Consider the following 25,029-nt stretch of genomic DNA (forward strand, 5'->3'; position numbering starts at 1 on the left):
CCATGGGAATTTGGGAACTGTCAAGTGCACTTGGGTAAAGCAGGATTGATTTCAGGCAATTCAAGACCCAGTATTTCACAATGTGCACATTCAGTGTCACAGAGTCCAACAACTGCCCACTGAGCTCCAGCTCTAAACTATGATGTATTTTAGTTTTGTGCTCTTTCTCCCATTTCCTTGCAGCAAACTGTTTGTTCTTGGAACAAACAATTCGGTCATCCAAAATTAGATTCTATTTCTGGATCTGGACATATTTGGAGCCCTGATTACTGTACACTTGAAACAGATGTTGGGGATCAAATGCAAGATCAGGCCACACAAACATGTTTGCTGTGACAAGCCTCTGCCAAATGACAAATAGTGGGGAGAGGGAGACGTATTATGTAAGCTCTATGGGATGACTATAGCACTGACAATACACAGAAGAATGTGGAGGTTTGGGATTTGGTTTGCATGAGCAACGTGTGCGGTTCGGCAAGGCGGTTGTTAAATCCGGAGGCACAGTCCTCCGGCCTTTTGACGTGCTGCCATGTTCCTCTGAGCTGAAACCTTCCTGGAAATTCCAAGAGTACAAATGACAAGACCTGAGCTACACGGATGAATGGAAGTATTTCAGTATCAGCTATATGAAGCAGCAGGCGACATGTGATTGGAGAAACAAGTCCCTGCTCTCTGAGGCTACGTTCGGACCAAGAAAATGCAGCATCCCTGTGGCCTAGTGGTTAAGATGGCTGCCGTATAAATGCAAAGTTTGATTCTTGACTGGGGGCATGTGTTGCCTGTTACATCTCTCTGCATCTAAAGTGCTCCGGTCACACCATTCATCTTCATCTGAGTGGAAACTCAACAACAGGCTAAAGCGTCGGAGCTGTACAGATACACGAGGAGACTGTTAACGTTTTACAAACTGACACGTGAAGGCAGATGCGCTGCTCTTTTAATAATGTCGTTTTGTTGCGTTCTCTTCTGCAATAGTTCGTTGGCACCTGATTGGGGAACTAATTCCTTTTATCTCAATGTATCAACTAATAATACTCAGTAGCAGTAGTGGATGGAAAATACATGAAATCAGTTATAATTAGCTCTTTATGTGGATGGAAACTTGACTTATTCCTCAAACTAGCAACGATTGACAGCAGTGGGAGGGACTGTACTGGGTCTGAATGCCCACTTACACTTCAAAGACTTGAATTCTGCTTTTAAGATTATGCGAGTGAACACACGATATGGGATATCCTTGATTTCTGTTACTTACTGTACACAGTCTCCGACCAAATGTGATGAAAAGTACAGCTGTCATATGAGCGCATTAAAGTGGTGCGAATGCGTGCAGAGTGTGTGTGTGTGTGTGTGTGTGTGAGCGCCCTGGTTGGCACCTGATATCTAGCATGAATCTGATAAACCATTAATGTCCAAACCAGATGGAAATAAGAGATATCGCAGATCATAAGAAGTTTCCCTACCTCTGTGAGAGCCGCAGGTGTGAATGCATTTACATCTTTCATGCAGCCCTGTGGCTATACGAGCGAGCTGTCGAGGGTCTGATCAGCCGTCTGAACCAGACGCAGTCACAGAGAGAGACAAAGGCACACACTCACTCTCTCCGCTGAGTGTGAGCTCGTGTTTGGTGCGATTTCTGATGCACATCAGACAAACCGCCGTCACAGACGAGGCCTGGTCTTGCCCCGCACACTCACTGCTGTCTGACACACACATGCTTGTGCGATCCACACAGCCCAGGGGCTGATTACCTGACATACATACATGACATCATCAGCTTGTAATCAAATCCATATGTCTCCTTCCCTCCTCTCCCTCCCTCGCTCTCTCTTGAATTCTGTTTTTCTATCCACCTATGACTTTGTCTTCGCATTCCTCTTTCTGTTTGTTCATCCCTTGTCCCCCTCTCCTGTCATTCTCTCTCTCTCCTGCGCAGTCTCCCTCCATCTTTGTCCACCACCTCTCTGTTTTTACTCCCTCCGTCTCTTGTTTCTGATCTCACCCTCGGCCTCAGCATGGGCTCTGCTGTTAAAATGGAACGTGATTTTGACTGCCAGGCTAAAAACCCTCATGCGGACATTTGCTGGCCTTTTATGGCCAAAATCCGTTTTTTATGGCCGTTCACTGGCTGGTTTGTTGTTGTGATGACATGTTGTACAGTCCAGATAGATGAAAGTAGATGTTAGCGGTGGGCTTGATTCATCCGTGCTTGTGTTCTCGCCTTCTTTTTTTTTAAAATGATATCCTCTTCATGCTGTTTATCCACTTATTCCTTTATTGTGTCTTAGTCTGTGCACACTATGCCTGCTACAAAGTGTGTGTACAAGCATGTGTTTTTGTGTCTGTCTTTCTCGTGAAAAGTGAGGGTGAGTGGTGACCTTGGCCTTTCACCCCCTCCTTCTGCTAGCTGTAACCCTCAGGGGGGGGGTTTGAAGCACTGAAGGTATGTCTGCTACCCTCTAAAAAAAAAAAAAAAGGTTGTTTTATGAGCTTATTTTTCTTCTCTACATCCCGCCACTTTCTACATTTTCCTTTATTGAAGTTTTCTCACAAGATATTTAACTTTGACGTTCAGTCTCAGACTGAAAGGAAAACCCAAACGTCTGTGCCTGTCTCCATAACTTACCTTCACTGTTACATAACTCGGATTTCTCAGCCTCATGCAACCTCAAGAAACCCACAGAGCACTTCACTTCTTTAGTTCTACCTCCAGCTTTGTCTGTCTCTCAAACCAATATTGAAAATGTCTGTAGAGACTCTTCTGTTCTCCCCAGTGAATGTGAGCACAGCCTTATTCATTTCAGTCCACATGAGTCGACCAGCTGAGGCAAACTTGGAACAAATAGTTCCCCATACCAACGAATGAGACGCATCATCACACCATGAAGTGACGTAAGATTATAGGCGGCAGTCAATCGTGTGGCTTCAGATTGAAAGGCCGGTCCGGGCAGGCTGTAATTTACACTGTACAACAGCTATTGTCTAACAAAGGATCACACTTGTAGTGCAAAAGTAGAGGTGTGTGTCTGTGTGTGTGTGTGTGTGTGTAGGGCAGGCGTGTGTCTGCTGCAATTGGTACAGCTGATAATCATTATCCCTCCGGCACTTTGGACTTTGATGTAAATCGCAAACACTTAAGGAGGATGTTCCCATCGCTGTTTGCTCAGACGTGGTGGATTTCAAAGCCCCCCGGGGGGCCACACATCACGTGTACCGTAACATCAAGAATAACAGGCAGCAAACACATTACGTGGACACATCAGTAAAACATTTACTGACAAATATCTGATTATTCCTGGTCATGTTTAGGCAGTGGCAGCACTTGGTTAAGATTACAGACAGCTTGTTATCTTGTTTTAATACAGAAAAAGACATGTTTGTTAATATTCAAACAAAACCACGATCTTTACTTATTGTAGCTTGAGGGCTTTCGTTGCACCGCAACATAACTGTGGCACAAACTGCACTGTGCAAACATGATGCGAAGGAGATTTCAGACACCTTCTCAGCTGCTGATGTTTCATTGTAGGAACAACATACTGAACAGGAAGCACTTGTTTCAGGTCAAATCTGAATACAGCTGTGAAAGAGGCCTAATTTTACACAATCACCTTCCAGACTCTTTATCACGTAGACGTTTGATGTGATTTACACTTGCCGCTGCCATGTCCTAAACACAAATGCATGAATTCATTTTTCTTTTATCGAATCACAGTTTGTGTTTTTTCAAATCAGCCAAGTAATCTTTCCATACACCCCGCTGGAGACGGCAGAAGTACCCCCCCCCCCTGGAGTTCAAATCCCCCTGGTTGGGAATCACATCAATTAAAGCATCAATTGGAGCTTTAGAGCCAGACTCCTGCTATTAAACTTCCACAAGTAGCCTGCATGATAGTGATCCCGTCAGGCCTCACACCCTGCTCAAGCAGTGACAACAGCTAAACAATAGGACATGTAACTTGGCAGCAGATTCACAGGAAGAAGGGAAGTGATATAGACACACATACACGCACTAATCTGTCCAGCTGTCAGGTGAGCAGGGTGGATCTGCCTCCAGAGACTCTTTGATGGTTTCCTGATGGATTAACATTGATCTCACACGGCCCAGGGAGGGCGGACAAGAGCGGCTTTCTAATCAGATTTCAAGGAGCTGAGCTTTCTCAAGTTGTCAAGTCATAAAGCCTGAGATGTTCCCAGCCATTTTTCACACCCGCGTGCTTGTAGATCAGTGAAACTATTCTTTTGAGCTATAAAAGCCGTATTCTCACGTCTACCTGAAGAACACTGGCCCTTTAAAACTAAGGTTGTGTTTACGCTCTTAGAGATAACTGCACTTCAAGGCCTTTCAGCGCTGAGACTGTGTTTAAGGAGAGCAAACATATCTAAATGGTCGCTCAGCCTTTAATAATTACAGTGTGACCACCAGCCAAAGGGAGTTTGAAGGAAGCGCATGTTTCTTATTTGAAGTTTGTTCCATTTGAATTCAGTGTACTTGCTGTAAACTCCATCTCTCTGAGCTGATACAGCTTTCAGTTTAACCGCCTACATATTTTCTTAACAGCTGAGGACAAACAAACTTGTGTTGAATGCAACAGAGGAAGCCGTCAGAGCTGTGTATCTGACTCCTACTTAGTAGCCTGTCCCATTTACTCATTCTCTGACTTATCCACAAACACTGTCCAGCATCTTTAAACACAGGAAATGGGTTTCCTAATCTGGTCATCCTTTCACAACTGCATCAATGGAAAAAATCCAAAGTCTCAGTTCTCTGTGAAATCCACTCCATTGATTAAGGGTGTCGTCACATTGCTATTTCAACACCGGGCAGGTTCAGGGGACCGATCCAGAGACGAGGATCAGGCCGAGCTGCAAAGCAACAAGCTGGAAAGTTGTTGAAGTAACAAATATGAGAACATGCTTTTGGCATCTAGGAAGTCATTCTCATCGTGCTATTTAAGGGGAATTTTTGTGTGAACACTGTGTTTATGTGGGGTGTTTATTCGGCCCAGAGGAGCTCTTGTTCTAGCCTTTGAGTTGGCACATAACAGCAGACTCTTTATGCTTTTGTTTCTCATATCAGCAGCTGATTTGGTTGTTAGTGTGTCCCATGTTCTCATTCCAAACTAAAATGACAGGTTGCACTGAAGCGCGTTTTTCTTAATATCTAGTTTTCCCGTCTATTTCTGCCATAATTACTACTCTTATCTCATCCCTCTATCTTCCCTCCACCATCTCCGTCCGTCCGTCTGTGCCTCTTTCTGTCTGTGTCACCGCAGTCTCCCTGCAGATGACACACCCCCCGACACAGCTCACCAGATGTCCTCATTCGTCACTTATCCGAACCCTCTCATAACGTTTTGGCTCGGCTCGCTTCGACAGCGGAGCAAGACCTCAGCTGACACGCATCATTTTTCAGAAATAATGGCTCACATGTGAGGGGATTAGAGTGATTAGATAGAAGTGGCAGGTGATCTGTTGCATTTACTGGAGAAATGTTATCAGATTACAACAAATATAAGATGGGCGATTGTTGTATTAAACTGTAAAGAAGAAGAAAATGAAGATTAGATTAACGTGGGTAAACCTTTTCAGCAATGAGACAATACAGTTGTGTCCAGTTTTTAACATTTGCACCATCAGTGGGAACAAATTTTGGTTTAGTGCCACAGACGAAGGAGGGAAGTCAGCGAGAACTAAGAAGTTGCTGAGAAGTGTTACCTCCGACATCACAGAGGCCATGAAGCGATCCAGTAAGTCCAGCTGAGTAAAAGATCCGTGAGTTTGAAGGCTCATCAGACGCCAAACCACACAGAGAACTTTCAGATGTTATGAGGCGACATTTAAGAAATGATCGCTAATTTTATCTTGCATGTCCAATGCCGGTACGGATACCTTGACTTCAATACATTTTATCAAAAAGAACAATTTACATTTCACATTACAGTACAGATTGTTACTTTTAGTCGGCATTTATTCACACTTGAGGCAGTTTTCTAAAGTAAAAAACATCAACCTACAGTGTTATTTAACATTTGTTTAAGTTCACTGCTTCATCTCTTAGTTTTATGTTTCAGCTCCTTGGATGTTTTCCACTCAAAGCAGTTTTACAGCATAAAAAATAAACCTATTTACTACAAGTTGCAATTGTCTGTTAACACAGTATCAATAAATGATATATATGTATGAAGCTGGAATCAAACTTCAGATTACCGGTTTCACCAGCGAGTTCCAGGCATCCAGCTTCACCGAGAACACTACAATGTTTAATATGATCTTTCCAGTGCTGTGACCTTCAGCAACCACTTCCTATTATTAACTTCCTTTACATGGTTTATTGGAAACACCGTTCCTCCCTCTGAGCCCCTCTCCCCTCATCTTCCTCTCTCTCTTCTCCTTCCTCCCTCCCGTCTTATCTCCCCTCAGCCTCTCCATCACGACCAGCCAGCTGCTTGCTCGCCCTGGATCCTCCCACTCGCCGCTCACCTCCTTGCGCTCGGGAGGAATGTAAATGATAGTGGTTCGGGATGTGGGGTGTGACGCTGGAATTTACTTAAGCGAGACGGAGCTGTGATGGACTGTGAGTCTTGCGAGTGTGCGATCGTCTGTCTTAGTGGGTGCGTTATAGGGTGACATCACTCCCCCTCCCAGAGCGCTCAGCGGGGATGAGACCCCGGCAGGGCGTCGGTTTGGGATCCTGGACGCAAGCTCTTTCTATTGTCTGCTCACTTCCTGTCCAGGCGTACAGCTTTCATTATCCCAATTACTTGGCAATTGTCTCTGACTGTGAATTAAAGTGAGGAGAAGCAGACAGAGGCTCATACCAGTTAGCCACCACGTCATCGCTTCAGTTTCCCAAGGATTGCTGTATGTCATCCGTACACATCTGTATTTGTTGTCTCAAACTGTTTATCCCTCAAAAGAAGAGCTGTGTTTCTTGGCAGTGTGGTAAACTTTTGTCTCCCCTGGGTTATTTAGTCAGCAAACAAAATGACTGAATTTGATTTACATGAGTTAATCCACGGAGAAGAGATGGATGCTTTATTACGAGCCAACTAAATAGCTGCTTTTTGTCCATCTGTCGTCTATCTTGAGTTATATTTTTTTAGACTGGAAATGGTTCTCTTCCGTATCCATGCTGTTCTAATCCAAGACATTCATTCTAGTCATCGAATCAAGTCCGCCCTGCATTTAAAGGGATTGTGTGGCTTCATATCAGCAGTAGGTCAGGGTGCATTGTAACTTTAATAAGCATTGTTTCTGTGGAGTGTGAAGGAAAAATTCATATCAATATCATTATTCCACTGTGCCAGATTAATTGTGGATTACTGTAGAAATAAGAACAGTCTGTGTGTACTGAAGCCAGTAAACGGATATCTTTTCTTAAAGTTCTTCTTTTATCCCGCAGCAGGGTTTAACGGGTCAGATTTGCACTGCACTTGTAGCTGTTTTAACCATGACTTAATGCCCTGCCAGTCCATAAAATGTGAAACCTCTCAGGGAAGGAGCATGTTAGGCACACAAGTGCGGCCCTGGTGTTTTCAGGTCTCTTGGCTGCATTAGGATCCCACATGGCAGAGAACACTTCTAATGTAGATGAAGTGCACCGATGGGATACCTCAGTGCATGTCGAGGTAGCTGCCTGAAAGACTTGGATCAGCAGCAGTTATTAATGAAAGGCCCGAATGTTGGATTTTAGCCCGTCTCTATTCTGGGTGATGTCACCGTCTGGATAGACACGACTGGTCTCACCTCAGTGACTGAACACAACAGATGGCTCACATCTGGAGGGATTCCAGAGAGGCATTTTAGCACTGAGGGTTATGAGGTTTAGCTTTGTCCGCTGACTCCCAGTGTTGATGAGGATAGATGGCGATTTTATTTTCTTTGAGTGCAATTAGCTCTGGCAGGGCGCCAAGTCTTGAGTGGTTTTTACAAGATATTTAAAAAATGTAAAACCATCTGTTGTCATGGCTGCAGGGATCCTCACATACTCTTCTGTCCTCTTGTTACATGTGAAACACTAACAGGAACTTTTAGAATCGCCAAAGCACGTTTCTTTTCTCATAATATTTACATATTTAGAAACAAAGCAAGTTTCATTATCACACTTACCGCCTTCAGATTGCGATCTAACCCTTGACAGACGTTTCCTCTCTTTTTTCTTCTCATTGTTTATTTCATTTGAAAAAGTTATCCCGTCAAATGTTTTGCTGCTCCAGGAGATTTTTATTGAAGAACAAGTTTTGATGTGCAAAACTGTCAGCAGTTATTTAAATATTTTTTCACATCATATATTTTTTTGCATGGCACATAATTTTTCTGCAACACTCTGCTCTGCAGCATTATGCTGCACACATCCACCTGGGAGATTACTAATGCAGCAGCGGTCTTGTACTCAGCAGCTCCACTTGAGTAGTTGGAGCTTAACTGGGGCTTAAGCTCCCAAAAGTTGCCCAGAGGAACCTTAACAGCACTTTTTGAGCCAATAACCATCACATGCCTACTTTGCAACATTTGGTCTCCCAAAGGCACCCCAAGCCCATGAGTTAGGGGGGCATTGTGGGAAAAAAAAAAAAAGACAACTCTGTTTTCTGGATTATCTTTGTCTATGAAAAATGTAATGTTAAAATTTGGATGCGACGCAGTCTCTCTGCAAAAGAGCAAACAAATAGCTGCAGAATTTTTTAGGTTATTTTGGGTTGAGCATTAAACTGGCTGAAATGTGAGCTCATAATTTTCTTTGTTTGAAATGAGTGCGCCTTAGGAATGAGCTCATGCTATACTTACATTAAATTAGAGAGATCCAGGCACAGCATTTATTCTCTCTTGTGTTTGCTCTTTGTCCAAACCACAGATACCGCACCTCCTCCTTGGCATGCTCCAACACTACAAGAACCCTGCTTAAGTTGTTGGTTGTTTTATTCAGATTTTAGGTGATAGGAGAGGAGAAGATATTCTCTGCTTTGGCACTGGGACGCTGTAATACTTGTAGACTGTTAACAACACAAAGCATTAATGTCTTTCTGGGGGAATGAGATAAGGGAACCCTGCTGTATTTATCCAGGTGTGTCAACCGAAGAAACCAGAACAAATAAAGCATAAAACATTTAATGTCACACTCGACTTTTTTCAGATGCCTCGTAAGGGTTTAGTATCCGACCTTACTTGTCTCCTTGCTGACATGGATACTTCCCCTTTCTTCCACTTCACTAAGCCATGAGAGGCTCCTGAAACTGGATAGACCCCTTAAACCATTTTTCCACCCTTTAGTCATACTCCCCACCCACCCACCCACCTCTGTCACTGCCAGGAGGATTTGCTGGGTTTCAAGCCCAAAAACATTTGTCCTGACATATCAGCCCCTGGACTTTGACAAAAGTCTGATTTCATCGCTCTAATCTTTTACGGTGGTGTGCACTGGTGACCTCTAATCCTGCTGCAGCCTCATCAAAATATTATCTAGCGGATGTCTCTATCCTTCAGTGTTACAGGGGTATCAAACTAAGAACACTGCCAGCCGTTTATGGCTCACTGAGGCTGCAGCTCCTCACCAGGTCAACGCAAACGTCAGGATCGGAGATTTTTGAGCAAAACTAAGTTGACTGCATAATTTAATCTTGGAAAAATACAGTGTAATTGAGGTTTTGGGCTCGGATCAAAAAGACCGATTTACTCTGGAAATGACTTCTAGGGAGAATGCGGTTCAAAGTTTTGGGCGGAGGAAGGTGGATGTTGTTTGTTTTGCTGTTATGACACTGCAACTGAAAAAGTGTATTCTACATTTTGTGGTTCAGGAATGTACGTTATGAACCAGAGGAGCCACCGGGCTTGTTGTACTGGTGGATTAATTAGCTTGGCACTGGTTCCCTGCCATAAAAAGACAGAATTTGGTTTTCTGTTAAGTCATGCATATTATTGAGAGTTAAATTACATTTCTGTAGTGTTTTTGCAGAGGCTTGGTGGGCTTGTAAAAGATTAAACTATTAAACATTGCTTTCACATTCTTCTACAGAAGATTTTTCCCACAGATACATAATAGTGAACTTTTAATAATTTCCTTGAAATATTTTTAAAAACAATAATTACTGTTGAGGGGAAAGGTGTGTCTGAAAAGATAATGTTTACCCTCGAATCTCGACCCTGAAACAGATCAGTGCCAGCTTTTCTCCAGTCTCATAACCTTACAGGAAAACGCTCTCATCAATCATCTCCAGCACCTTGCATCGGATCTGGGAGGAGGGAATTTAAAACCCAACCGAGGCTCTTATTTCCTGGTTGGTCTGAGAGTCCTGTCAAAGCCCAGGATGCTCTACGAGAGGGTGGTCCCTCTGACAGCTCACTATTGTTCCCCGCCAAAGAGCCAATCCCCAAAGTGTTAAATTTTGGTTTCCATATCACATCTCGACACCCGACCTCCTCAGTCCGGACTCCTTGAGCTCGACACACAGCCTTGAGAATTTTTCACTCCAGCAATAAACCGCAACCTCACCTCTTATTTTCTTTTCCTCAATCTCTCTTTCATATGTTACACCTGGATTTTCAGTGTAGGAAACCTGACATCTTTCAAATTCCTTTGAGATGATGAATGTTCTCTTGAACACACGAAAATCCAACTCCCGCAGCAGCAAATATCGAGCTGTGCCCACAAGTAACCAAAACCAGTAGCTTTGCTTTTCTCATTCCTCTGTCAAGCGAACTTCGTCAAGGAAAAGTAAATTAAACCTGGACCCTGTAAACATCTCTTATGAACAGTTAGCACCTCCAAATCAGTTGCTTCCTAGCACCCTGAGAAAGTTACAAGAGCCATTTTCAGTTTTATACAAATCCTGTAAAATACCAAGTGGCTGCAGACACAATGACTGAAGAAAGTGGATTTGAATAAAATATTGATCTACCAGTATATCTAGCTTGTCCTACAGTGAAGATGTTAGAAAGTTTAGGTTATGTTTGTTCCTTAGACTGTAAAATATAACCAAGAAACCTTTTTATTGTTCTCTGATTCTGATCTAGTGTGATAATATGAAAGAATATTTCACTTTCACTCTGGGTTCCATGCTACATCGCTTTCTCCCCAAGAGTTTTATGAGAAGTTCAATGTCACTGTCATATTTGTCCGTGAGTATGAAGATGGTTAGCTTCGCTCAGCGTTAAGAGGAGAAAATATTGTATCTTGTTTGTTTAATCTGGACATGACGACTTTAGTCTTCACGCTAAACTAACCTTCTCCCTTGTATTTATCTTATAGATATGATCATATGGTGATCTCTCTGATCTGTTATCTTATTAATAGGAATCATTTGGGATCAAAGAAAGTTGTACTTAAAGGAGTAACATGCAACTTCTTTTCATCCAGATACCACTTCTGCTTAATTAATATCTCCTCCCCTTTAGTTACCCAGATTTGCCCTTGTCTCGTCTTAACCTGGACTTAAAGCTTAGGTGAAGAGCACCAATGTGGGAACATGAGAGCAACAATGGCAGCATAAATCATTAACGCAGCTTCCACTTGAGCTGTTAGTTGCTGCTTGGTTCACACAGCAAGGTGTCCTTCATCAAGATGAGTGACAGGGAGTTTGAAGTTCCCAAACGAGAGGGCAAACGTTTCCATACTGTAATGCACCGAGGGGAAAAAAAAGATAACCGAAAGTGATCCTTTTCTGTGCTAAACGCAGTCCCATAGGTGGGGTTCAGTTGCCTGTGAGGCTAAACTGACTCTTCCTCCCAGTGGCTGAAACAGGATATGAGGTCATGAGTTGTGCTGACATGAGCGTCCTAAGTAGACTCATCTGCCAAAGTCTTGCTGATCATTATACCTTATTTTTTAGTATTTCAATATAATTTAACATCTCTATTTAGAGACATGCTGTCATGTAGTATCCAGGTTTTTATTTGCTTCCTTTTCGCTTCGTGCCGTTAGCAACAACCTCTCTGTGTCCCATATAACACTTCTGCTTCTGCCGAGCCCTGTTTTCTGTACTGTTCCACCGGCCGACGACAGATACTGACCACTCAAATAAAAGAAACACTTACACGCTCTAGTTAGCGTTTATAGGCAGTGTGTAAACCTAATAAATGTTTATAACACACTGTAGTGTAGTTAGCAGGGGTAGTGAACACAGATAGTGTTGTCAACAACAATAACACTTAAGGAGTGATTGACCATATAATATAACACATATGAATTATTAGTATGTTCTACATTCATTTTATTCGTTTATTACATCTATTTTCTTTTATTTACTGTTGAAATATTTATTTAGGCGCCCTAAAAATAAAATGTATTATTATTATTTATTTACTTCAAGCTTCCTTACTCTCCTTGACAACTGAAAAAACTCATCTGCTGATGAAGGCCATGTGATATGGCTGAAAGCCACAAGGACGTAGACCTTGGGCTTTGTTTTTTCCTCAAATTTATAGTATTAGCTTTTAGTCATAACAGTGCTGCATATCATTATATGTGATTATGTATGATTCTAGCTGCAGTAAACATCGATAGAGACTTAATAATAAATCTGGGCACTGCACTTTTAAATGCTAAATAAGAGGGAGGGTTAGTGTCATTTCCATCATGTTAATGGTCCACAACAGCACAGCAGCAAATCCTGTGTTTGTTAAAAAGAAAAAGGGGAAAATGTCACCGCATTGATTCACTTTCCCTGTTTGCACATTTCATCGCGGACACAGCCAGATCGCCCATTCAACACTATGAGACATTTAGAGTTGGCAGATCCAGGCAGGCTCTTCCCTCCCTCCATTTTTCACTCACTATCTCGACACCGACTTGGCCGGGGGCACACGCACAGTCTCATTGTTCAGACTGCTGCAGCTGCCAGCGACGAGGACGTAATGTGCGAGTTTCTCGCTGTCGCTTCCTTCCAGCCTGACAGGACGGGAGGGAAAAATGGCTTCCCTTTGCCATGTTTTGCCAAGCTGTAACTCAAGAAGGTGTCTGCGAGAACAAATGTGAGACGAAGGTAAATCAGAGAGATTAGCCCTTTGCTGGCGGGTAAATGTATCCTCCACAATGTCGCATTTACATGTCCGTCTTTGTATTTTCTCTGTTGCCTGTTGCTATTTGAGTCTCGCCATCATTCGTCGTCTCCAGCTCTGGCAGAGGCCACGCACGGTTCACTGCAAGTGTAGAAATGTCATGCTAACTCTACATTAGCTGCATTTTTCCTCCGTGACCCCGGCCCTCGACCCTCGGTGCTATTTCCTTTCACAAATACAAGATTAGCTCATACATCACTCCTGCAGATTCCCAGGCAGCATAGCCGGTTGTCAGCCTCTATCCAGACGTTAGAAGTTACAAATAAGCAGTCCGAATGCTTTTATTCTACTGCAAAACACACAGGTGCTTTCTTGTTATCACACAGCATCATGTCACCCTCTTCATCTTCCAGAGACTGTTATCCCTTTAAAGGAAAAGATGCTCTTTAAAATGAAACAATCTCACATAAATACGGGTTAAAAAAGGACTTTTCCTTAAGATTAATACAAATCTCTGATCACCTTTGACTTTGAAACACAAAGCTGTTTTTTTTTTTATAGATTTCTTTAGTTCATTCCACATTCTTTGCTGTTTGAGCAGCTCCTTTTTTTTTTCTCCTTTTAGAAACCAGCCTTTTATAAGTCTTTTATAACAAGTCTAAAAAAGGTTGGAAAAGCACAAGCAGTGAGGCTTACGTCCTTGTGGTCGGTGAGGTCTAATCGCTGCATTCTGTCAGGGAGATGTAATCACATTACGCTATGCCATGACGACTCTCTGGGCCTAATAAACCACCTAGGCTGCAGATGTAGTGGAGTAATATTTTGACAGTCTCTTACACACACTTTAAGGTAAGGTTGCACATATATAAATACACTTTAATGTGTGTGTGTGTGTTGTTTGTTCCTGCCTTCTGTCTTTAACATCATTTGATGCAGCAGTACCTGCACATCTGGATCGCAGAACGATTCCAACTGTGCACCTTGTCATCATATTTCCTCTGTGTACCTCCCCGATAAAACAAACACAAGCAATGACAGATGGTTATTTAGGAAACTTGTTCTACAATTGCTGTGCTCACACAGCGATGCACAAGCTGAAACAAAATAAACCACTTGATGACTAGAACGCACTTTTTTCTCTTTTTTACAGACAACAGATCTCACTTTTGAGCAAAGGACGCCTCAAAACCTTTGATAAAACATGTAATGCTAATGCTAGTTTCTTCATTAGTATGGTTTTGGTGCAGTGTGGAGAAAACATGAATGCTTTGTCAGTGTTCTGCGCATTAATCAAGACTAAATAAGAAAATGCAGGGTCTGCTTTACATTAAAGCATGATATGAAAACCCTCTGGGTCAAAACATGTCAAATGCAAGTTTTGTCATCAGAAAATCAGTCTTCACTCTTAAAACTGACCTTAGACTGATGAAAACTTTATGATTCAAATAAATCACTCCTCAGACGGAGTCACTGTCTCACAGTTTGCAGATAAAGTTGTGCAACTCAACAGCCTTTAAGGTTAAGTCAAAGAAAAGGAGGGTGAGTTGCCTTGTCTTGATGCCGTCAACCTTGTTACAGATTCAGATAAATGAGCCTGAGGTCGAGGAGACTGTGGAGCAATCTGCTTGTTATCTGGCCAAAGCACAAAAGGGAGTGTAGGCTGACCAGCCCGAATTAGGTCAGTAGCTGCTCACTTTTTCCTACCATGTGGGAGTGATGCAGTGACGAGCGTCTAGATACACAAACAAAGGTGCAAAATAACCAAAATCGAGACTTTTTTTATTCTATTTTGCAAATGTCATCAACTGTGTCATCGTTTGCATCGTCTGCTTGCTTCTGGTCACTAAATATTTTCGACGGGAGATTCATAACACGGTTACAACATCAGACATTTAGAGCTCTCAAAGTATCCAAAGGGCCTCGGTGTGTCTACAGTGTGCAAAACACACAGCAGAGCATGCAAACCAAAAGTCTGCACACGACTGCAAATGTGCTTCAACTATCAAAAGTAAAAGAGCTGCTAATGCAGAAGCAATCAGTAAATATTTATATTGTATTATTGGAGTTTTATTACTGATTGATGTCAAGACATCAACACGTATTTTCAGTCTTTGTTTCTTTCTGTCTCTTTCTGGACTTGATTAATTTAGTTGTATATTTGCCATCTAAACTCCAAAGTTTTGCCAAGAAAAGTGCTAAAATCTCTCAATCTAACACACATTTGCTGATGATTCTGGGAGAAAGGAATCCCAACGATGTGCTGACGCTTTCGGGGATGGGGCCGAATGTGTTTTGAGAGAGCGTAAAGAGGTGGCTACATGTCATATGTGTGTTTAGAGGGTGTCGCCGAATCTGCCATGTGTGTGTGATTCCTGACCTCAGCATGGGGGCACGCTGGTGGGGCTTTAAAGCGAGCAACTGCAAATGTCAGAGTAACGTCATATTCAGTAGTCGGCTCAAGGAATCGCTTTCCTTCCCATAAAAGGAAGTGTTTGACACGGAGCTGCAAAACACACGTGTGTGTACTTTCCCGAGACAGCATTTAATAAACAAGGCATTATTTTGCTTTCGAACATCTCATCTCACGTATCTCGGCCCTTTCATTTATCATATCAGAAGTTTGTGCCTGGCTTTTGAGCAGGAATGTGTAATCTGCACCAGGCTGAAACATTTCGGGGAGGGATACAGGTGTGCTTCTCCTCAGAGTCCGGAAAGAAGTAGCAGCGTTCGCTAAGAGCTCCACAATCACTTGTCAGCTCCAGTTGATGAATGAGGCAGATCTCTGACTCCTCAGCAACAGTTTTGGGAGAACTGATAATAATCTTAACAGCGCGTAGGTGAAGACGGATCCTGCTCGTGCATGTAGTGGGATATGTGTACATACACTGCAGCTGTTTGACAACTTCCTAAAACATGCTGTCATTTGTACAAAATCTGTATCGGTTTTTTTTTCCCTGCAAAGTTCACAACCTGCCTCTGGAGTGAACCAGCACAGGCAGGAACAGTGATAATTGATAACCGAAAATGTCAGATCGTAAAAAGAAAGTTCAAAACGCTGTGTTCAGTTTCAAAGAACAGGGCAGGTCTGGATAATAAGCATCTCAGCGATGATGAGGACACCGCTGAAGAATGTTCTCGATCAGATCCACATGAGTGATGTCACCGCCGCTGTAGTGAAGTCAACCAGATGGCATGAAGATATATTGTGTGCCCTGCAAATCATTAAGAGGAGGAGGGAGGTCATGTGGTGTCACGTTTGCAGCTACTGTGCTGTTTATCTACAATAAAAAAAAAAAAGCTCAGTGATTATAACTTATTGTGCCAGCAAATTACGTCAACGCACTTTTGTCTTCGTATCATCGCAGGGCTGTTTTCCCATCGCGCCGCTTTGTTTCAGCCTAAAGTGTCACAACTGTTGGACTTCCCCCGTAAAGCCTGAGATGTGTTGTGCAAGCATCATGACCAATAAAACACAGAAAATTACAAATTCGCTTTTATGGGAAAGTACGCACGTTTTATTAGTGTGAATCATGAAATGTTGCTGACATAGAAGGACATCCAGCACCAAAGACATCTGATTTCAATGATACACGTTTGCTGTAGCTGTAAAGTAGCCCAGGATCACACTGGCAGCGTGCGTAGCCTGGTCCTAGACTGGAAACAACATCAAGCCTGTATTCGCTTTTTACATCCAATACAAGATGAATAATTATAGCTATGAAATGTACTTTAATGGACGAACTGAAGGCAAAACTGTTCTAAATCAAACACGTCTTTAGTGTTTAACTGTACTGCACTTTCTTTGTTTATCTGCCAACATTTAAACAGATAGCGACAACTCTGACTCAGGTTATAATTGGCAATATGACGGTCTGGCTGTTCAGTCCGATCTATTCATGGCCCATTCAAAGGACACGACTATTTTTATGCTTCATCACAGATTACGGCCTTAATGTGGACATGAGTGGTGAGAAGTTTGTCCAAAAACTGATTTTGCTTCTCAATTGAGTGATTTTAAAGCGTCCAGTACGGCAAAAATTGCGAAAAAAGTCCAAAATATATCTATATTATTTGGTGTTATTTTCTATAGTTGTCTTGTAAAGGCTCCTTTAAGTGACCCCCCCTGGTTCTAGTGTGGACATTTTGAGGTTTGAGCTGTTGGAGTGACTGTTTTTTTTTTGCAGGACAGCAGAGAACAAGAGCAATAGTTATTTAGTCATTCAGTTTTTCTGTTTAGGATTTTTGTTTGTGATCCTGACACTGGGTCTGCACACTTGTAAACAACAGCAGTGAAATATTAAACATGAAACAAAAACCCAACTAAACAGCAGCAAGTGTATTCCACCCAAAAACAACCTGGGCTCAGCAACTGTGGACCTTTTTTCTCTCCTCTCTCCCTTTTGATATAAAATGATCCCAGACCAGCTGGCTCTGTAAACACGAGGGTGCCGTGTGCATTTTACTGACATTACATCACAGGTATCCAAGTTCACGTTTCACGCCTCCTTCTGTCATCTGGAGACGTCGACATGTGAAGCTGCCTGGCGCAGCTTTAAGCTGTAAAGATAGCAGGATGAATGGCTCATGTGTCCACGCGGCCTCAGTCGGATTCAGTGCGTCACGTGACCACATTAGCAGAACCACTCACACTTAACAGTGTGTTTCAAACGTGAGCTGGGGATTGTTGTGTGTGCGTGAAATCAGAGGATACAGATGGTTGTAAAGTTCTCTTCCTGCCCTTCATTTCTCTGCACAACAATAACAAAAGGCGAGCAAACTGCCTGTCGCGGCGTAGCTGCATGCAGCATGTGTGTATCCGTGCGCTGAAGTCATGTTTAAAGTAACATCTGTTGATGGTTACGATGCCGCTCTCGCTCTCACACCCCTGCTGCTCCTGCAGTACCCAGCGCGCAATGAGGTCATCACTCATGGACGGCTGCTCGATCGCCAATTAATCAGAGGGGAACCGGGTTTGTCCCCGACCCCCTGCACAGATTTACATGCTTTTTATGGCTTTCAGGTTAGAAGACAGCAGTCAGAGGCAGATAAATAAGGAGCAGTAGGTGACTCGAGTTAGTGTGTTCTTTTAAAGGGGGGGGAAAAAGGTTTTGTCCATTCGCAAATCCTGCAGCACATTACCCAAGGATGTAATCACGGCCTGCTGGTTTTCAGGGCCGGTAGAGGAAAATGATTACTTGCATCATACAACAACAGATTAACGAGAGTGAAATTAAAGCCCGGAGTGAAGTGGTGCCTCTCGTAGTGTACACGTCGAGCCGTGCCAGCCAGTCTCGAAGCGCAGAGCTGTTTTAGCTCTCCTCGAGCAAGTGATAAGTGGCTTTTCCTTTTAGAAGTCAAACGTTGGGGTTTGCAGTTTTTCTGGCCCTCTGTAATAATGTTTTGGAAGGAGTGCAGAGCAGAACAGAAGCCGCTGAACAAACTCTGGGTTTTGCACTTACGCGAAGGACTAAAATGTTATTTACTCAAGCTCCTCAGGGATTCTCCATTTCTTCCTGCCTGAGGCAGTCTTGATGACATGTCTACCTCGACATCGTTAGAGGATCAGTGGACTGTTATATGACAGAAATATATCTTCTTGTTAAAACTTTTTTGTGATCAGCGCTGGACATTTTAACAGTAGCACGTATTTCCCCCATTGTTCTGACGACTGGACTGAGGGCTTTAAAAAATAATTATGTTTCATTTCAACTTTTTTTTCCTTGATTATGATGGATTGTCCAAAGTTAGAGTTGGTGTCAGGGAACAAAGGGACATCGGCAAAAACATTTTTTTAAATTTGCCTTTCAGAGAGTTAGATGAGCCAGTTATCTTAGCTTAGCTTATCGTGGAGATAAAGTAACAGGTTCATCCTAGCACCACATCTAAAGCTCACTGCTTCACAACGTATATTGTATTTGTTTGATTTATTTAAAGTAAAGTGAAGTGAAGTGTTAAAGTGTCACGCTGTGTTCCCAATAATGCACGCAAAAGTGATGACAAACCAACAGGAGTTCACCACACCCGACCAAGAAATAGTCCCAAACACAACCACCTGTAAAACCACAAATAGATGTCTTTAAGTATAATTTAAATTGCACAGAAAAATAGGTATGAGTCTGTTTAACCAGTAGTAGTAATTGAAGCACTCACCCTTGTTTTCTCTTCCAAATAAGCATGGCTAACCATCTGACCATCTGATGGTCTGTCTGCATGTTCTCTTCTCTAAGTGAAGTTATCATAATCAATAGACATGATGGCCAGAAATGTAATATCCTGTCCTTTGCATGATACTTACAGCCATGTCTCACACCTACTGTTGAGTGTGATTGCCTCTTGGCCCTCATTTACTGTATGAACCAAAAGGCAGTTAAACCCCCACATGTACTCTCGCTTATGTGCATGCATACATACAGCAGTACTGGATAGTATAACTCATAATTATCCATGCGGCGGCGCTGAAAAACCTAATGTCTCATTTGAGGATTGTCTGGACAAACGGCTCGGGGAGGGAAAGTAAGAGGACACCGCCGAACACACACGTTTACCTAATAATTTTACACACGACGCACACACGCTCGCATCTACGACCACAGCCAAGTCCTCAGCTACATAAACAGGGCTGCGTCCAAACCTGAAGACAGATGACAATGGCAGATGCTGACACACACACACTTTTAAACTTGCGTCTACGTGCATGCGCTCATACTGAAGTCTGCTGGCAAACCCGGGACCCAGAAAATACACCCTCATCAACTATTTCCATGTTAATCTGGCATCTTGTTGAACATGCAGTGTGATTGATGCCTCTCAGAGCCATTAGGTTAGTTTTTCTTCTTTGTTTTTTTTTTTTTTTTTTTTGTTCTCCTCTCCGTCGTATAAATCTTTCGCCTTTTCTCACGCGGTAATTAGCTCAGCTCTGGACGGGGGCCTATTTTTCATGGCAGCCTGTCCTTCCTGACATGCCTGGTGACAAAGCGCAGACCTTCGTCACACTGTCCTCGGGTCCAACCCAAACATTCTGCTACGGCTAAAGTGCAATGATGTGATTGTCCCAAATAGGTCACGGGCCGACATCCAGCTGTGTTTCCTTTGTGAAATGAATTGCTGAGGGTGCATGTGTGTGTGTGTGTTTATGGGCGTTCGGCTGTCAGATTGTGTTGTAGGTGAGATTTTGGGTTAGTACCCATACCGTCTGTGTGTGTGTGTTATGTGATATTGCTGAGGAAGCAGTAAACAGAGCACTGCCCACTAACTTCTCTCTATGTGACATTTACAGAAGAAATCAGTCAGACATGTTTCCTCCTCAGGCCTCCAGCCGTCTCTGTCTTGGCTGACAGATTTAAACAGCGCTTTCAAGTAATTCATCCCACATTTATCTCACGTTACACCATTTTATGGATCACAGTTTCACCACTGGAGGTGTTAAGTCTTCTGCAACACGTTTGTACAATAATCTAAATATCTTCTATCACGTAATCCAGCGCAATTCCTCCTCACGTCAAACAGATGAAATTATGCGCTTTGGTCTGTTGTCAGGGCATCTAAATGAATCATGCACTGTTATATTTCACAGCACTCGATAGTGTAAATGTTACCAGGATTCCTGTTATAGTGCAAAAAGTCTACAGCCATGCTAGCAGCTGTATGAGATCGCACTATGAATCTCTGCAACAAATTTCATGGCAGTCCACCCGGTAATGGTTGAGATATCTCACTCAAAACGTCAAAAGTCAGGATCATCAAAGTCATTAGGCCTCACCATCTAGCAAACACACATTTCTTTACAAAATGTTGCACCATCATCACAAGATAAGCAACAACTTTGATAAACCAGAGGAAAAGTCAGGGGATCCTCGAATTTGTGGTCTTAGGTGTAGGAGTTTACAGGATAGAGGATTGAAAATAGCGCAAGCAGAACTCATACCTCAAGCAATTCTAATGTATTGCTATGATCTTACACTTGAGAGCGTTACCACATCATAGCACATTATGAAACCGCAGCATAAACAATCTGAACTTCAAGTGTCCCTCGCTCTCAGCTGCTGCATCTAAGCTTCGCTGGCACTGAAATGCAGACGTAGCTGTAGGAAAGTTATCCAGGGATATGGTTTTTCACTCTGCTTCACAAATATCCGCAGCGCTACCATAAAGCAGAGCTGTAAATGTAAAGCTTATTTGTGTATTGAAGCTCAAACCTAAATTATCTGTCAACAAACTCTTGCCTTCCCGCTCTCGGCCGCTGGATCATCTCCAATAAAAACTCTCAGTCTGCACCAGGTTTGCGCAGCGTTGTTCAATAAAAGGTGATAATAAAAGTAAAGGACCTACTACAGGTCATGGGAAAAACAATAATGGAATTCTTCAGTCTGGTTTTCCCCCTGTAATCCTGAAGAACACTTTGATTTAATGCTAACATTACATAGGATTATTAAGACATTCAAACTTTGGCAGCGCTGAGTGGAGCTGGATTTAGGATTTGAATAACCCTTTTACCAGCCGGCAACCTGCTTTTGAGCAAGGCATCCAACTGTCAAGATTATGAGTTGCCATCGTGAGGTCACGGGGGGAAAAAATACAGTTTGATCACTCTGCTTCCACTCTGTCTGCTGAAATGGCTGAAATGGCCCTTTACCTCTGCAGTGTGGAGACAGTGAAGCAATTAGAGATGACAGATATGACTAAAATAAGAATGCTGCATCAATTGTGATTTTGGCTTCAGTCTGAAACTGCACTTAGAGGATGTGTTCATGCACGGTGTGTGGCGTCGCCACTTGAACGTTGCCACTATTGACACAGTCGAGTGCTCTTTCTGTTCCGCCTGTTGGATCTTAATGGAACATGGAGCGCATGATTTATTGCGTTTATGAAGTTTGTCTAGTTCCAAATCATAACACAATCACATGACACTGGCCTCATTAATAGAAGTTACCGAATCCACATCTGCTAGATTATTCGTGCATGCATCATCATTTTGAAATAAACCAGCACTTTTTCAAATTTAAGTGATGTGAGGCTCAATTCATGAGGCCTAATCGTCACTGGCACCCCATTCATCTAAAGCTCATGGACTCTCCTAAGCAACAGGAGGCTGGCACAATCAAGGGCATCCAAAATTATCATTTCAGTCCGATATCAGAATTACAAAGTAAGTGTGACGCTGCAGCTTTCCCCTGAAACCAAAATGAGATTTTCTGTAATTGCTTTCAGATCATATGTCACCAAATCCCCCCAAGGGCGCCAAGATAAACACATTTAGACGCCGCAGGGCTGAAGGAACAATTATGATTGCGTTGTTTGGACTGGCGGTTCCTCTCACTGACCTCTCGCGCTCCTTCTCCAGCAAGTTGGTGAACTCGTCGCTCTTCTTCATGAACTCTCCGTGGTTCCTCTTCTCGTCCTCCAGCTTGTACAGGGCCTGTTTGTGCGACTGCTCCACCATCAGCAGCTGCTCCAGCATCCGCCGGTGCGTCTCCCTCTGCTTCTCCACTAACTTGTCCAGCTGCGGAGGTAGAGGGGGGAACATCTGTCACGTCTGGACTGTTCTGTGTTTGTCACACAGAGTCATTGAGGGTATTTTAGACTCTTTCTTTAATTAAGATTTACAGTCGGTGTTACCTCTTCCATGGGCTTCTCATAAATGTCCTCCTGGAGGACGTCGGTTTTGCCCTGGATGGCGTCCCTCTGCAGGGCCTGTAGGACTTTCTGTGGAGTGACAAAGCCATATTTGGCTTCCAGCACGGCCAAGTCAATTTTCTCTGCCTTCAGCACTGTGATCACTTCATCTCTGGCCTGTAGTGGGAAAAGAAGGTGGGGGAAGTAGATGTGGTTAGATGGTTAGATTCAGGATTAACACACAGCAGATTTTCAACGTGCAGTCATCCCATGTATCCCACAGCAATGGTTTAGGGTCATTGTTTTAAAGTTTGCAAGGGAGACCTTTCTATTTTTTTTTTTTTTGAAGGTTTGCATGTTATCCCCTTCTATCTCTGCTGTCTTTGTTTATCATCTTTATTTCCTTTGACCTCAGCAATAAGGCAGACGTAGCCTCGCTCCTGTCGTACAGCAGCAGTGCCAGGGGATTCCTGGATCCAGTACTGTAATGGCAGGAAGTAGGCTCAGCTGTTGGCTGTCCGTTAACACCGGCTTTTAGTCCATCTCGAGTGCCCACTGCCTGCTAAGCCGCCGTGTCTGACTATATGTCCGACTGGGGCCAGTGCCATGTCTGCAGGCCAGTCTGCTGCTGCACTGGCTAAATGTTCCCAGGGCTAAATCCAAGTGTGCTCAGTCATCTCTACAGTTTTGGATTACCTGCAACTCTCCCTCGAGCAAGCTCAGTAGAAAGACGAGGTCATCTCGAGAAAGGTCCCTGCCCTTCTCTCGTCGACCCGCCTTTGCAGCACCACTGGCGCTGGCACTCCCACTCCCCCCAGCGCTGGTGCTGTTCTTGGTCGTCTTGAGGTTTCGCTGGATGGTGCCGGTGTCGTCCGGCGGCTCCCGGTGTCGGCTCCGGCGCTCAGCCCTGCCTGAGGGCTCCTCTCGCTCTGCAGATCGCCTGCGTGCGTCCCCCTGCTTCTGAGCCGGCTTGGCCTTGGTTATGTCCTCCAGACTGTTGCTGCGGGATCTCATGTTCCTCTACCTGTTGAATGGATGGAAGGAGGAAGGATAAGAGTCTTTTTTCATATCCTGCATACAGATATGAAATACACACACATATACGTACATTAATTATTTTTGCTTGAAGTCAAGGTATTGGCAAAACACATTACAACACATATTACATTCTCATCGATGACCTTTGCTTTGAGTTCCTTTAAAGAACAAAACACTCTCAGCAGCTCAGAATGTTCCAGGAGTTACTTTGTGACTGATTAAATGCTTGGAATGATATTTTCTGGCCAGAGATGTAGGCGTTAGAGAGCACTGATGCCACACCAGCTGTCTATATATCAAAACTGCCCTTAAACACATCCCAGGAAGTAAGAAAAAACGCTCCATCAAACAACACAGTGAGCACAGAAATGTAAGGGAAACGACCTAAAGCCGTACAAATGTTTGCATCTGGAGTTTTCATTGTTCTTGGAGACTTGTGCATGTCAAAAAATAATTCTCGTTTATTGCATGTCAGACTGCGCAGTGTGATCTCATCACACTGTGCTGATATAACCTTCTGTCATCACACTGTAAGTAGGCAGTAAACTAGACCTACATAGTACGTCCAGTTCCACATTTGTCATCTCTACAGCACAACGGCATGTCGTCATTGCCTGGCATGTTATTATTTATCACTCAGCGGAACAGACATCGTAGATCTGGCCACAAAGAACGATTATGCCACAGATTCTCTGACAGTGCCAGAACTTTTTGGTCCCTGAACCAAAAGTCCTGTCGCAACAAATTACCCAAAGCTGCCGACCATCATTCACGGCTGATGAATTTTCCCATAACGTGAAATTTTTGACTAAAAAAGGCGGCCAAAATCATTCTGCCTCAGGGTTTAGGCACTGGAGCGCTGTGGTCATCTTGTTCACCTAATATATCTATTTTACAGATGATGATTGGTGGTGAACGGAAAAAGGGGTAACATCCGAGTAGCTATGAATAAAAAGCATCATGGCTACCAACCAATGTCTGTTTGGAGTATACAGTGTGTCTTTGTGACATCTGGTTTATGAATGGGCCATTCAGCGACTCACTGGCTATGATAAATCAAGCTATGATAAATAGATGAATGCTGTAAGCTGCAGTCACACAGGCAAAAGAACTTTAAGCTCCTTTGCCAAGTCATTTATTACTTTTTCAAGATTAAGCTCAGCTAAAATAAATACATCGTCAAAAGACAAACCAGACCTGAAAACGAAAACATGCTGAGACTCATTTCTGAGTGTTTGATGTGAGAGAGAATAATATGCCCAAAGGCATTACATCATCATCTATCCGGCTCAACTCGCATCAAAAGGTTTCCAACTAACAGCTCGAAAGCTGCTGTTCCGGCTGAAGACGGTGTTTCACAAGAGTGTCCCCTGAAACCGTTTGGTT

The 25,029-nt window shown here is 43.2% G+C and overlaps 1 protein-coding gene across 1 annotated transcript in view; it reads right to left on the reverse strand.

The window, feature by feature from the left end:
- The window catches only part of filip1l (filamin A interacting protein 1-like), a 62,628-nt gene that overhangs the window by 16,711 nt on the left and 20,888 nt on the right, over positions 1-25,029 (reverse strand). Inside the window, exons 2-4 of the mRNA XM_070855692.1 lie at positions 23,302-23,629; positions 22,609-22,782; positions 22,314-22,492 (exon numbers count right to left, since the gene is read on the reverse strand). Coding sequence (XP_070711793.1) covers positions 22,314-22,492; positions 22,609-22,782; positions 23,302-23,619 — 671 coding nt within the window. The 5' untranslated portion in view covers positions 23,620-23,629. The remainder of the gene's footprint in view (positions 1-22,313; positions 22,493-22,608; positions 22,783-23,301; positions 23,630-25,029) is intronic.

This window comes from Pempheris klunzingeri, chromosome 24 (genome assembly GCF_042242105.1).
Source record: "Pempheris klunzingeri isolate RE-2024b chromosome 24, fPemKlu1.hap1, whole genome shotgun sequence".
Classification (NCBI taxonomy): Eukaryota; Metazoa; Chordata; class Actinopteri; order Acropomatiformes; family Pempheridae; genus Pempheris; species Pempheris klunzingeri.